Source organism: Poecilia reticulata, linkage group LG11, assembly GCF_000633615.1.
Source record: "Poecilia reticulata strain Guanapo linkage group LG11, Guppy_female_1.0+MT, whole genome shotgun sequence".
Taxonomy (NCBI): domain Eukaryota; kingdom Metazoa; phylum Chordata; class Actinopteri; order Cyprinodontiformes; family Poeciliidae; genus Poecilia; species Poecilia reticulata.
The window spans coordinates 25,010,890-25,023,871 of NC_024341.1; the positions used below are offsets into that span (position 1 = coordinate 25,010,890).

The 12,982-nt window shown below is 37.5% G+C and overlaps 2 protein-coding genes across 5 annotated transcripts in view; one reads left to right on the forward strand and one right to left on the reverse strand.

The window, feature by feature from the left end:
* Positions 1 to 3,410: 3,410 nt before the first annotated feature.
* rnf5 (ring finger protein 5) lies at positions 3,411 to 11,064 on the reverse strand. Its single transcript, XM_008422751.2, has 6 exons — positions 10,699 to 11,064; positions 5,554 to 5,572; positions 5,037 to 5,149; positions 4,310 to 4,367; positions 4,083 to 4,194; positions 3,411 to 3,606 (listed from the first exon to the last, which is right to left on the reverse strand). The coding sequence occupies exons 1-6, from the start codon at positions 10,908 to 10,910 to the stop codon at positions 3,488 to 3,490; spliced, it is 633 nt and encodes a 210-aa protein (XP_008420973.1). The 5' UTR covers positions 10,911 to 11,064; the 3' UTR covers positions 3,411 to 3,487.
* The window catches only part of utp23 (UTP23 small subunit processome component), a 7,095-nt gene continuing 1,383 nt past the window's right edge, over positions 7,271 to 12,982 (forward strand). The window contains exons 1-3 of one of the 4 annotated variants that reach the window (XM_008422754.2): positions 7,271 to 7,952; positions 12,142 to 12,221; positions 12,305 to 12,479. In XM_008422754.2, the coding sequence (XP_008420976.1) occupies positions 12,178 to 12,221; positions 12,305 to 12,479 (219 nt within the window). In that variant the 5' untranslated portion in view covers positions 7,271 to 7,952; positions 12,142 to 12,177. Of the gene's footprint in view, positions 7,953 to 11,044; positions 11,128 to 11,860; positions 12,222 to 12,304; positions 12,480 to 12,982 lie in introns of those variants that run through there. The other 3 variants (XM_008422755.2, XM_008422753.2, XR_534941.2) reach the window with 3 other exon arrangements.

Genomic DNA, 12,982 nt, shown 5'->3' on the forward strand with positions numbered 1-12,982 from the left:
CAGTACATTTTTCCTTATTACATTGAAAATATTAACAATTAATCAAGCAATTTAGTAAAAAAAATTTTACAGTACAGACTGTTGAGACGCTTTACCAGGTCGAGAAAGAGTCACACTGTTAGACAAAGGGCCCATAGTAAAGAGTTACATGTTTGATTCTGTTAGACACTCAGGCTGATTCCTCAGAGAAACAGAAACTTATCAGGACAGAGACATGGTGTGATTTCAGGGAGAGTCTTCAGTCCATATAATCAGCTACCCTCCTCCTCCTCCTGAGACGCTGCAGATTTTTTTAGAAACTTCTCGGATGTAATGGTAAAAGCGTCTCCTTTCAGCGCTGAAAGTGAATAAAATAAGTAAAGTCTGAATGATTTTCTTGGCTGATTTTATGCTCCGTGTATCAATACAAATTATGATTCATTGACCGGGATTTCCATTCCCAACAAGACCCAAACATGTATTTTACTGAAAGAACAGTCAGAGCAGCAGTTAATCCAAAACTGTTCAAATACAACATCTACGTTTCACATTTAAGATAAAATGATACTCATGTGTAAATATGTTCTACTTTGAACTCAAGTGGAATAGTTTTAGCTTCACTTGGTTCAAACTCTGTAAGAAACAAAAAAGCTTCTAATCTTTTTGCTATCAATTGGTTAATGCAAAAATAATCAATTAGCTCTAAACAGAAAAAGCTGAGCTTTTCATGTTAAGTATTTTTTCAATTGCTACAAATGATCAAGCTTGCACTAAAGGAATGTTATTACATTTTATGCAATAAAATGTTTATTTTATTTAAAAAGAATTAAATTGTCTTCATGTGTTTCTAATATTGGATAAACAGGGTTGAGTGGTTAAAGTCCTGTAGAAAAAGTCACGTTTTTCTTTTAAATCAGACACAAAGCAAACATTTCAATCAACTTTAATCTCCAGGAACATTTGGTTTTTCCACAACAGTCTCCATTTGCATTGTGACCTCAGTCACCTGTTTTAGTGTCACATTAGCCCCTCGGTACAAAGAGTCGCTCCGACTGACAAATACGTAAGACAAGAACGAGGCCTGGTGGCGGCGGAAGGACAGCCCGTCCTTCAGATGACCTTCAGTTTCTTTTCTGACTCTGGTGGGAACATAGAAGACTTGATTCGTGGTTTAAACACAATCTCCAGATCCAACAGGTTAGAAAACTGCAACTAGAGACGCACCATCGGTTTGGCCGATTTATTCCCTTAATCAGCAGGTCAAATACTAATATTAAGTGCACTAAAACTCAGAACTCTGAGTTTAATTAAAGTCAGATAAAGGTTTACACGGCAAAAACAGTCTCACCAAGATGGTCTAGTTTCTAGGTCAAATATCTTGGCACACCTGAAATAAGACAAAACTTTATAAGCAACTTTTTAGCAAAATCGTCTGAAGCTGGAGTGTGCTGGAACTCCCCCTGGGTTGCTAGGCAACGGGCGGGGCTCTGCTGGGGTTGCTAGGTAACGCTGCAGCACCAGTTGATTTTGACTCAACACAGTGAACAGGCTTCACTGGCAGATTACTTGTATAACAGATGAAAATATCTGTGAAATAATCTGCCAGTGGAACCAGAACTGTTCTTAAAATCAACATTAATGAATTATCGACCTAAAACAAACTCACGTCTTGCCGAGATGTTACTTGAAAGTTAGTTTTATTTCAAACGTACCAAACTATTTACTCTAGAGCAAAGATAATTGGTAAGACTTTATTCATAAGTGAAGGTAATATTCTGCTTCTTTATTGTCATGTTAAAAATCACTAAGATTATTTAATTTCCCTGTGGGATAAACAAAGTATTTCATTTGAATTTAAAAAAGAAAAATTAAACCCGAAGCACCTTTTAAAATAAAAAATAAAAATCTGGTATTGGCTGGAAAAAATGTATCACTATAAAGATTGGTTTTTTTTTTTTTTTTTTTTTTTTTTTTTTTTTTTTTTACACTTTGTCAGTTATTTGTCCAGGAAAAAGGAAACTTCACCTCATCATTCACATCAATAGGGAAGGTCTGCTTTTTTAGAAACAGAATCATAACTTTCACGTCTCAGCAATCGTCTGTAGCTCCCAGAATCACATAAACAGCATTTACAATATTCATATATACAAATATATTATGTATACACACACACACAGATAAAACAAAACAAGACATAAGTGTTTCGTAATCGCTCCGTTTCAGTGGGAAAAGTCCAAAGAACTCATTTATTCTGCAAAAGTCCTGTGAGTGGCACCTTTAAGATTTCAATGGATCCGTTCTGAAATAAAACTGTGCTGCATTCTGGGGAAAACAAACAAAAAGACACCAGACGTTAAGGACGGCTCCATCCACAGGTGACCTCACAGTGTAATGGCAGTTTAAGACGAACGTAAAGAAACCGACTGCCGTTCCTTCCACCGTACGGATACTGAATACAGAAACCAGGAGGAAGGTTGACCCATCCCGGCTGTTTCTGCTCCRTCGGCTAAAAACTTTAATACTGTCACTGAACTCTGTGCTGACAACTACAGAGGTGGCCCTAGATTATTGGGGGGGTCAGAGGTCAGCAACCTGTGGCTCTGACTTTGACCTRAAATGGTAAAGAACAGAGTTAAAAAWAAWWWAAAAAGCAAGGTTGCTGACTCCTGCTCTGGATTGTGATCTATTTTGTTGCATAAACAACATTCACTGCAAAAACACAAAATATTACCAAGTATTTATAGTTTAGTTTATAMAGAAAATATCTCAGTACACTTAACATAAGACAATTAAGTTAAAGTAACTTTTTAGGAAGGAATGGARACTTGTTTTATGTCAATTCCTAAATATTAAAAAATAACCATTTCCACAAGCAGATTATTTCACTWTCCAGTTTATAAGTGAAATAATCTGACAGGAAGTTGCACTTTTTCATGAATATTAAGGAATTATTCACTTAAAACAAGATCTTGTGTTGTGCAGAAAACCTTGTCTTATTTCAATTGTATAAACATATTGGCATTAAAAAGTAGACCAAAAATCCTTTCCCATATTATAAGCTATAACAAGGCTCGTCATTTGCCATCYGTGTAAAATGTTTTGTTCCACTAGCAGATTATTTCAGATACATTTTTCCCGTGTAATAAATTAATCTGCTACTAGAACTCATACTTTATCATCATCAAGGAATTATTTACTCAAATCAAGATCCTATATCTTGCTGAAAAGTTTCTTGTAAATTATTTTTCTCATATTTCAAGTGTGCTAAGATATCTGCATTAGAAATTAGACAACAATACCTGGTGAGATTTTGTGTTTTTACAGTGTTAACCCAGCAGGTGTGTGTCAGTGTGTGTTGGGGGCGGAGTGGAGGAGAAAACCTGTATTTCTTGACTCTCAGCAGCTTTTTCTCAGGTTACATAATGAAAATCGTGTGTGTGTGTGTGTGTGTGTGTGTGCACGCGCTAGTGTCTCCAGTCTTGTATTTATTTTCATACTGTCGTCGTCATCAGACGCTCAGCAGCCAGAAGAAGAAGATGATGGCGACGAACAGGAAGAGGGAGTCCTGCCAGCTGTTGTTGCCGTTGTTAAGGTTACCGTTGGCTTGGTGATCCCCTACATACTGGTCTGAGCAGAGACGGGAGATTATAAGGAAGCTTTGTCGCATTATAACTTTACATTTATACATAATCAGTGCCTTGCACCTTTTTTAACCACAAACTTTAATGTGCTTTATTGGGATYTTGTGCAGCAGACCAACAAAATTAGTGCAGTTAGGCCATAATAATGCATCCTCCCCAAAAACAGAATCATACTTTAATTTCTAGCAAATATTTAATACTGGAACTGGAATGTATTTTAATTAGCCAACCAAAACAACAAGTAAAATGGACAACCATGTCTCTAAACAAAATGTATTATTAATTTCCAGACACTCAAAAGGAAAAAAAGTTACACTTCCCCGCTCTATTCTGGTTATATGACCTTAGTGTAATATTTACATCCTTAGTTTACTTTTTATAAATCCAATAACTWGATTTCTGATGAGAAACGATCCAGATAAAGTGTAAACTGATTGTTTTGATTCGTGTTTAGTGGTCTACCTGCTCTGTGGAAGGGGTCGTTGGCGTTGAAGACTGTGGTGAAAAAGCCGAAGGGGAACGCTCCGATCCCGAAAGACATGTGGAAGCCCGTTTCTCCAAAGCCGGGGAACATCTGGGCGCAGACAGGAAACCCGTTGGTCAACTTATCACGTTTTTAGGGGAAATTATCTGCTAACGTAAAAAAAAATAAAAAAATAAAAAAAATAAAAAAACAGCGTCTCACTCACCCCTCCTCTGCTTTCAGGCTCGGTTCTCTGTCCCTGAGGCCGAGGCGGAGTTTTCAACCTGAGCAGAACAAAAGCAAMATTTTTCCGGACGTGACCTAAATCCATTTATTCCTCCTCAATGCATCTGATCTTTTTTATTTATTTTTTTTATCACAGTCTGAACAACGCAGATCGGATTTTTTCAAATGGGACCCAGGCCACCTGGACATGCGGGTCCTAAATATGACACGAATCTGGCTCTCTGAATGGCCAGGTCGCATTAAGTCGACCTGAACGTCATTGATACTCGACAAAACGTCACTATTCTGCGACCGCAAATAGAAAAACAACGGCCACAGCGGACTATAATGAGGATTAAMTCGTTAATGTGCTGATTCTGCTCGGATGAAAACTGTAAAACCGCAAGGTACGTTTTTATTTTTTTTGTTTGTTTTTTCCTTCTTTTTCTTCTTCTTCTTCTTCTTCATGGCTCTTGGCAAAACACTGAGCACGCCCTCTACGTGTGACGTCACTGCGCATGCGAGACACTTTCAGATTGTTTGCTATTGGGAGATCAGATACCTGTCGCATACCGTATATTTTGGAAATGTGAACGACCACAAAACAAAAAGMAAAAACCGGATTTGAGCATAAAAGTACGCAGTGTGAACGTAGCCAAAATACGCTCTAGCAAGCGGTTCTGATCAGAACCGAGCATGGACCGGACCAGACTGGACCGGAGGCGTACCTGGGGTCCTCCTGGCTGGAGCTCCCTCTGCCGTACAGCGGGATGACCTTCTCCCTGCTAATGCCCGCCTTGCAGACGGGACACTGTTGCTGGCTGGGCCGCGTCTCCAACCACTGAAAACGAAGAAGAAGGGGGAAAAAAAAGAAGAAACCTCGTTTAAAAGACACAATTTGGCAGAAAACTTAAAAAATGATGCATTAATCGAGTAAAATGTCAGGAAAAATGTGAAGATTTCAATTGAAATATTGTTTTTATTTAGTTAAATCGATGTGGAATCAAGGGGCAGTTTATAGATTTTATGGATAGCAGTTTTGGTACATTTGGACTTCAATTGTAATTATAGGTGGCAGTTACTAATATTACAGCATGTAAACATTAGATTTTCATAGCAACTTTCTTCACTTGGATTTGAGTCTTTGGGATTTTTCCACAAAACCACACCTTTAAAAAAAAATCATATTTATCCACCTGTTGGTGTGTGATTGGGTGTAAAAGAGACAACAAAGCAGGTACTTACTTGATGAAGGCAGGGCCAGCTGCAGAGGCACAAATAAACAAAGATTAGTTCACACTCAGACAAGAATGTCCTGCTCTCTAAATGCTCAGATCAACATTCCTGCAGGAAATTCACGTTAAGCGTCAGATTAGAGGCGATGAGGGGGAAAAAAACCCTGCAGAATAGATGCGTTTTGTTAAAGTCGCTCCTGCTGCCTGTTTGGTTTAATGCTGGTTTCCTGACCTGCTGCTTCAACGTGTGGAGAAACGCTGAGGGAAAAACTCACAGGAGAGATTTATGGGGATGAAAATGTGAATATTCCTCTAGTTTTTAATGTTTCTGCTGGTATGATACAGAAATTAGCATCTAAATGAAAAAATACAAAGGGGGTGATTTATTTATTTATTTTTTGAAGATTTAATTTGTGTAAACCCTGATTTTGAGCGCGCCTGTGGCGGCCATCTTGTTTACAGCTTCCATTGTCAACTCTACGACAAAATGCTTGTTTTTTTTAACAAGATTAAAATGATGTGACAATAAAGTCTAATACGAGAATTAGGTCTTAATATTACCAGAATAAAGTTGTAATATTTGGAGAATAAACTCCAACATAACAAAAAGGTAATTATTAAAGCTTTTTTCTCMTCAAAATGATTTTTCATAATTTTAGACAATCTTCTTGTAAAAGAGGGGAAACAACTCGCACTTAATTGATTCCAGTTTTTGGGAATGTAAGTATGTTTGGTTTTTATTCGCAGTATTAGTTTATCCTTCTTTTTTACTGCCAATCGTATTTTCTTTTAAAATCAAACTGTTTTATCACACATCTATCTATGATGCTGTAAWTGTRAAACACTTGGGTCAGCTSAGATTGTTGTAAATGTGCCACATAGATAAATTTAGTCAAATTTAACTCGACTAAATTTTGCGTTTATTCTGCGAATACTTTCTTTGTTCTTGAACCCGACTCGGAGGGGGAAACTTGAAAACTTGGCTAAAAATAGTCAGAAGTGGGTCAGGTGTGTAACCGAGAGSAGAGCGTCACCTGCACCTGGTGCTGCGTTTGCAGGAAACCTGCCACAACTTCACTGACCAAAACCAGGCAAATCTGTTATGTTTATATTTTTAACCTCCAACTTCTTTAATAAAACAAGAATTTTTGTTTATTTACAGGAATATAGTGATAATATYAGCAGAGGAGAAACAATTTTACCTGAAAAAAACCTTCAAATTACATGAAAAAAAAAGTTGTTTTATTGAGAAAAACTTAATTATCAAGATGTTGCATGATCATTTCAAAGTCCAGATACTGAAACCAATCTGATGCTGAAATGTTGAAAGATTAAGTATTTTATGAAGTGTTAAGAATTATCTTTAAAACTTGTACTAAAGTGCAACTTCACAATATGCTCAACATTTTTCATTTTGGTTTTTTAGTTTTTTTGTGTTGATTTCCCATAAAATTACAATATTCTACTAATATTACGACATTATTCTGACAATATTTTGACATTACATTAAAAAATAAAATCATAGCCCTTTAGTATTTTGCTATAAATTTGACTTGAATTCAAAGTTCAAATAAAAATAAGCTGTAAACGTGCTTGTCAAACAAGATGGCCGCCCAAAGAGTGCTTTGACAAAATAAATCCCTATTTATCAAAAATTTAATTTTCAAAAATAAAAAATTTGATCAATTTTTTATTGATTGATCAAATTTTGATCAATCAATAAAAAATCAAACTGATTGTAGAAATACAACTGAAAAAGAAAGTTATGATGACGGAACAGGCTGAGAAAAACTCCTCATGCGTAGCTGACAGGTTTTTTCCCCTCTGTTTTTTAAGCGATTCAGCCGCCCCCTGTTGGAATGGCGCCCTGGGTGGTGAGTCATACAGGCAGAARAAGCAGCTAATTTTAAACATAATCTCATAAAACTATATTTTAATAAATGTGATCAGTCGTGGACGACCTCATGTAGGTCTAAAATAACAAAATACTCTGAATATCATGYATTTCTGCTCATGTTGAGCCTGAGACGTCGACGTTAACGAGTTGGTCGAGTTAAACCTGCAACAGGATGTTTATTACAKCAACAGGAACTTAAAAGGTGGCGCTACTTTCGTTTCCAAGCTGAGACTGTTGATGCTCTTTTGCACACATAAGAAATAAAAATAACCTGGTTCCAAAATAATGGATTTTGGAACCGCGTGACTCTTCCTAATGCGTCTTAAGACAATTTAAAGCTGATGGAGCCGATATGATGGGTGAGTTTGAGCATCTTGGCTGAATTCTGCATGTTTCAGTGTTTTCTTTGTATCTGATCTTAAAGGTTCGTAGCTATAGGTCCATCTTTAAAGTACGGCGTATTTCCTAAGACCTTCAGCCTGAAGGTCGTCTCCTCGCGACTCCTTCGTCAGGTAAACTTACATCAAGTAACTCGGTTCATGACCGACTGGCAGGACTTGTTTTTGTTTTTTCCTTCACTTTCATAACCACAAAAACATTCAGGACGGATGATAAACGTGGCCTGAAGTGAACCAAACCGAACAGGAACCAGCCGATCAAAACTCTGCTGTGCTGCTGAAAACGAGCTACTGAACTCTGGACTCTGATTAAAAAATATAAACAACTTACTGAAGTTTTAAAAGTACATATAACAACTAACGCTTGTTTTAGTTATTTTTCAGGTTTTTGTCACGGAATAGTCGCTTTTATGAATGACTCATTTTTATTTTATGGATTCTTCCTGATCTCAGGCTGGAAACTGTTGTGCTAATATGTATAGAAAATGAAAATCTTTTTGAAAATACCGTACATTTTTCTTTACATTAAAACCTAAAAATAGGAATAAAATATCTACTATTTAAAAATTACGATTTTCTGCAGTAGATATTAAAAGTTATAAGAAAGTAAAGTAATAGTTGTGGCTGTAAATCTGGTTTATTGAACTGAGGGGAAAAATGTCTCTGAAATGTAAATGTTGCTGATGATTTTGTCCATTTAAGATGTTTTTTTTTGTCTTTTTAGAAAGAAAAAAATTCAAAATTTTTGGGTCATCGATTGTTTTCTATTTTGTTGGCCAAACTCTTTACAATTATTGAATTTTTGTCAAGAAACAAAATCATTTAAGGGCCAAAAATGTCCCCAGAACTTTAGATACTGACATAAAAATGTATTGATAATCATATGTAAGACATGAGACACTGTGTGAGGTGAGAAAAATGCTTTATTGTGTTTTACTTTCAGAAATTAGTGACGCTTCTCTTCCTTCTTAGAAGCTAAAGAGATGAGCAGCTGCTTCTCAAATGCAGCTTCTTTTTGTTMATATTTAAATATATTAGAGAGGAGTCAAACTGTGGCACAGCGGTTCATATTCACAGTGAAATCATCAAGTTTTTCCAAAACATAACAGAGATGCTGACAGAGGTGCTAAATTTCTAGCTACAACAGCAGAAACCTCGATGTATCTATTTAGAAACCAGCTGTAACTTAATTCAGTTTAAGACATTTAAAGGATTTGAAGCTCAAACACAGACAGCAGAGCTGCTGAACTGATCGGCTCCTTCGTTGGTCGTATCCACGTTCATTAAAACCCAGCGACTAATTAACACCGCCGCGGCGACGCAGTTTGCTGCAGCAATAATGCAACGTTAATTCGAAGTTGCAGCAGGTGAGCTGACCCCGGCGGTTCTGCAGGCTGATGAGTTTCATCACAGTTTCATCACATTAAGCTCGACTTCCAAGAGCAGAGGGGATTAAAGCAACATGGCAACTGCATTACATCAGCACAAAACACAGCGTRCAAGAACACACAAGTTACTGTAAATGTTTCACTAAACATACATCCCACCCAGACACTGATCTTTAAGCAAAACATGAGAAAAAATAACCACTTTACTGCTCCTTTATTATTATTATTATTGATGCTTAGCTAAAGATTGAGTCGAAATTTTGYTTTAAACGTCATAAGAATCACATCAGCTTCAGACTATTTGTCCTCCAGGTTAATATTTGTGAKTAAATCTGGGCCACAGTTCAACCTTTCAACCCTGAAACAGATTTTTTTTTTTCTTTCTGTTGAGCAAAGCACTTCTAGAGGAGACGACATCTGGAAAGTGAATCTGAAAATCTTGGTCACTTTAAAAATAGAGCCACAACCTCCCGCTGGTACCCAGGTGGAGGAACGTGACTTTTCTTCTTCTTCTTCCTGGGATTATGATACCATTGSAGCTAACGCRGATCTGCTGCTGGGCTGTAATCTGCCTTCAGCTTTAACTGGAGCACAGGAACAGGCGTGAATGGGAAACACATCACTGAGCTGCTTCCACTTCGCACACATGGTTCGAAGGTTGCATCTTGCGCAAGGTTAGCCTAACCTCAGATAAGAGAAAGTGCTAGAATGAAAGCTTTTCAAGGTGAAAAAGACTTTGACAAGTTTATGTTAAACACTAACGGTTATAGAACAAAAATATGTAGATTTCATAAGAACATTGCAGCTGATTAATGCAGAAACTTGGATTTATGTGTTTTTAACTCCGTAGATTACCTGAATGTTTTTGTAATGATTTACTTTTAATCTTTAGCTATGAAAGTGGACTTTTTTTTTTTTTTTTTACCATTTATCATTCACTTTTATTTTAGAAGTCTTCAGGAATTTAATTAATCATTACCAAAACGACTTTTTAAATAAACTTTTTTCTCATTTAATGCATTTTATCACTTTCAAAACTACATATAATCCAAATTAGTGAAATTATTATAATATTTTTCTTATTACAAAGTTTAAAAAATGTCCTTAATTGCAAAAACTAGCGTTTGATGAACATTTTTGGTCCTAATCAGATCATATGATGAGTCTAAACCACTTCCCTTCAAAGCAGATCACATGTTAAMGCTGTAAATATGCTAATCAAGAATGGAATGGGTATTTAAAACGTTTCTCCGGCAAAAAAGATGAGTTTTGATTAAAAAAAAAAATCAAAACAAAACTAACAAAAACAAAACTCGTAAGCCATCTTGGCAGCARTCAGACGGACAACAAGCTGATAAAACGGGCCATAATGGGGCGTGACTCCGCCGCTAACAGCCACACAAACAACGGGTTACRGAGGCCGCGCAAACGGCCAAACTACTCCCAAACAGCAACAAACCACCGACTCCTACCAGAATAAGTGGCCGCACATACTGATGACCGCGTCCCTGGCAGTGTCCAGGCAGATGTTGCACTCGAAGGTGGCCCGATCGCGCTCGCTCTCTCCGCCGCCGCTGCTGCTGCCGCCCGGCCCGTCGCGGTCGCTGCTGCTCTCCCCCGCGGGGAATCCTCCTCTGCTGGCCGGCCCGCCGTTACTCGAGAAACGTGGATCCGTGGCCGCCATGATGTTAGCCGCCGAGCTAAAGAGAAATTAAAAGCACCGAGCCAAGCCGACTTCAGCGGGGTTCCCGACTCGAGCCGAAGGGAGCTACGAGTCAGAGGTGACTGCCGACCATGAACCGTGTGGAGCCGCAGCCGCTACCTCACTGCTACCTTCATCATGACGTCTGTTTCCGGAAGGAAAACACAGGGGCGGGGCTAACCATGCGTCACGTTTCTACGTAATGACGCTCAGACACACACCCCTGTTGTAATATCTTCAGTAGTTTTTCACTTTTGTACACAGATGTACTTTTTGGWTTCTACAATGCCTGCTCCTCTAAAAGCAACTTTTCATGTAATTAACCTAATATTATTTATGGCTGAATTTTATATTCAAAAATGCAMATTTTCTGTCAAGAAGTCTCTACTTAATCTGTTTTTRTRYRMAWWWYWSYRYWWTRYRMMMMYAYRCRCMYCWCMCMMWMYCMCASAKSWRRMSMCWYKKRGMSYTKWRAWWWYWMTCTCTWTTACTTGCACTACTGCCTTATTTCTATTTGTGAACTATGTATTCTATTATKTCATTACCCAATGTTCTGTACAGTATTTTACMATTTTTATGCAATAATWATTTAAATAAATAAAAATTTCACACGGCTTTCTAAAATAATGGCCGAAATAWTTTTTTGCCAAACGTGATTAACAGTAGAAACATTAGCTGTTTAATTGCCAAATTTACCTGTGGGGAACCWAATATTTTAGCTTGAAATAAAATAATCTGTTCYCCCTAAACTAATTTAGGGGRKAACTAATTATTTTTTTCAAAAACTCCTTAATATCTAGATTTATTTATTCAATTAATTATTTATCGACATGACTATGTGAATYGTTTTACCGAGAAATCGCAGCTGCAGCGTGCTCTCCCAACACAGCGSGAACAGAATGTCGCACAAAATCGGAACYTTTCTCGCTTCRTTGTTTCTAATCGGACTSGTAAAAGGTATGCACCCAAGCGTGTTGTGTTCTCCGCAAGGGTCCATGCTGGTTCTGGTTGTAAAYATKYGCTGTCGCCACTAAAGTAAAGCAAAAGCGGGGTTTATTTTTGAACCCGTTAAGCGACGTAAAGCTCCAGCGATAAACGATCCAACATGAAGATCAAAAGACAGAAACAAGCTAAGAAAACGATCAGCTTTTTCAAATACAACTTCAGCTTCAGGGAGCCTTTTCAGATCCTCATTGACGGAACTTTCTGTCAGGCGGCGCTGAAGAACAAGATCCAGATCAAGGAGCAGATGCCCAAATATCTGATGGGAGAAATCCAGCTCTGCACCACAAGGTGAAAACCTTTACTTGTTTGCGGGCAGCGTTCATGTCGATCCATTTTATCTTGCGTGCTTYATGCGTTTGTCTCATCCGTAGCTGTGCTTTGAAGGAACTTGTGACTCTTGGGAAGCAGCTTTATGGAGCTAAACTCATCCTGCAGAGGTTTCAGGTCAGGAAATGTGCACATCTGAAAAACCCAATCCCAGCGTCTGAGTGTCTGCTGTCAATGCTGGAGGAGACGAACCCACACCACTACTTTGTTGCCACGCAGGTACGCACTCACATCAGAGGTGGTAAAGACAACAGTACTTCAAGTAAACGTGGGACTACTKCAGCATATTTTTACTCAAGTAAAAAGTAGCCGTCCCAAAAAAAACCACTCAARTAAGGATAAAACAAGTATTTGTTTAAAAAGTCTACTCAAGTACTGAGTGACTGATGGAATTATTAATAATTTAATATTTWWAAATCACATCAGACTGAGTTCCAATTTTGGTAATTTAAGGACAAAAAAGACAATAATTGATATAAGTAACAAAATCAGGCAAAAGAACATTTTTCCAGATTAGTTTCTTTCAATTTAAAACTTGTGAAACTTTAACAAAAACTGCAGGTGTGTGTCTGTGTCTGGTGATTTTTTTGGTTAAAACATGTTTGTTTTTCATTCAGTGAGTAGAAMATCCAGAAATATTACTCAAGTAAGAGCAGAGATAATTCATAATAAAACTACTCAAGGAAAGGATAAAAAGTATAATAGCATAATAAAGATACTCC

Bases quoted from the DNA above. Each gene is read 5' to 3' on its own strand.
- rnf5 (XM_008422751.2), bottom strand. From the start codon at position 10,910: ATGGCGGCCACGGATCCACGTTTCTCGAGTAACGGCGGGCCGGCCAGC. The intron at 4,368-5,036 runs GTACGCCTCCGG...TGTTCTGCTCAG, and splicing joins TCCAGCCAGGAGGACCCCAG to GTTGAAAACTCCGCCTCGGC. The intron at 3,607-4,082 runs GTAGACCACTAA...GTCTCTGCTCAG, and splicing joins CGACCCCTTCCACAGAGCAG to ACCAGTATGTAGGGGATCAC.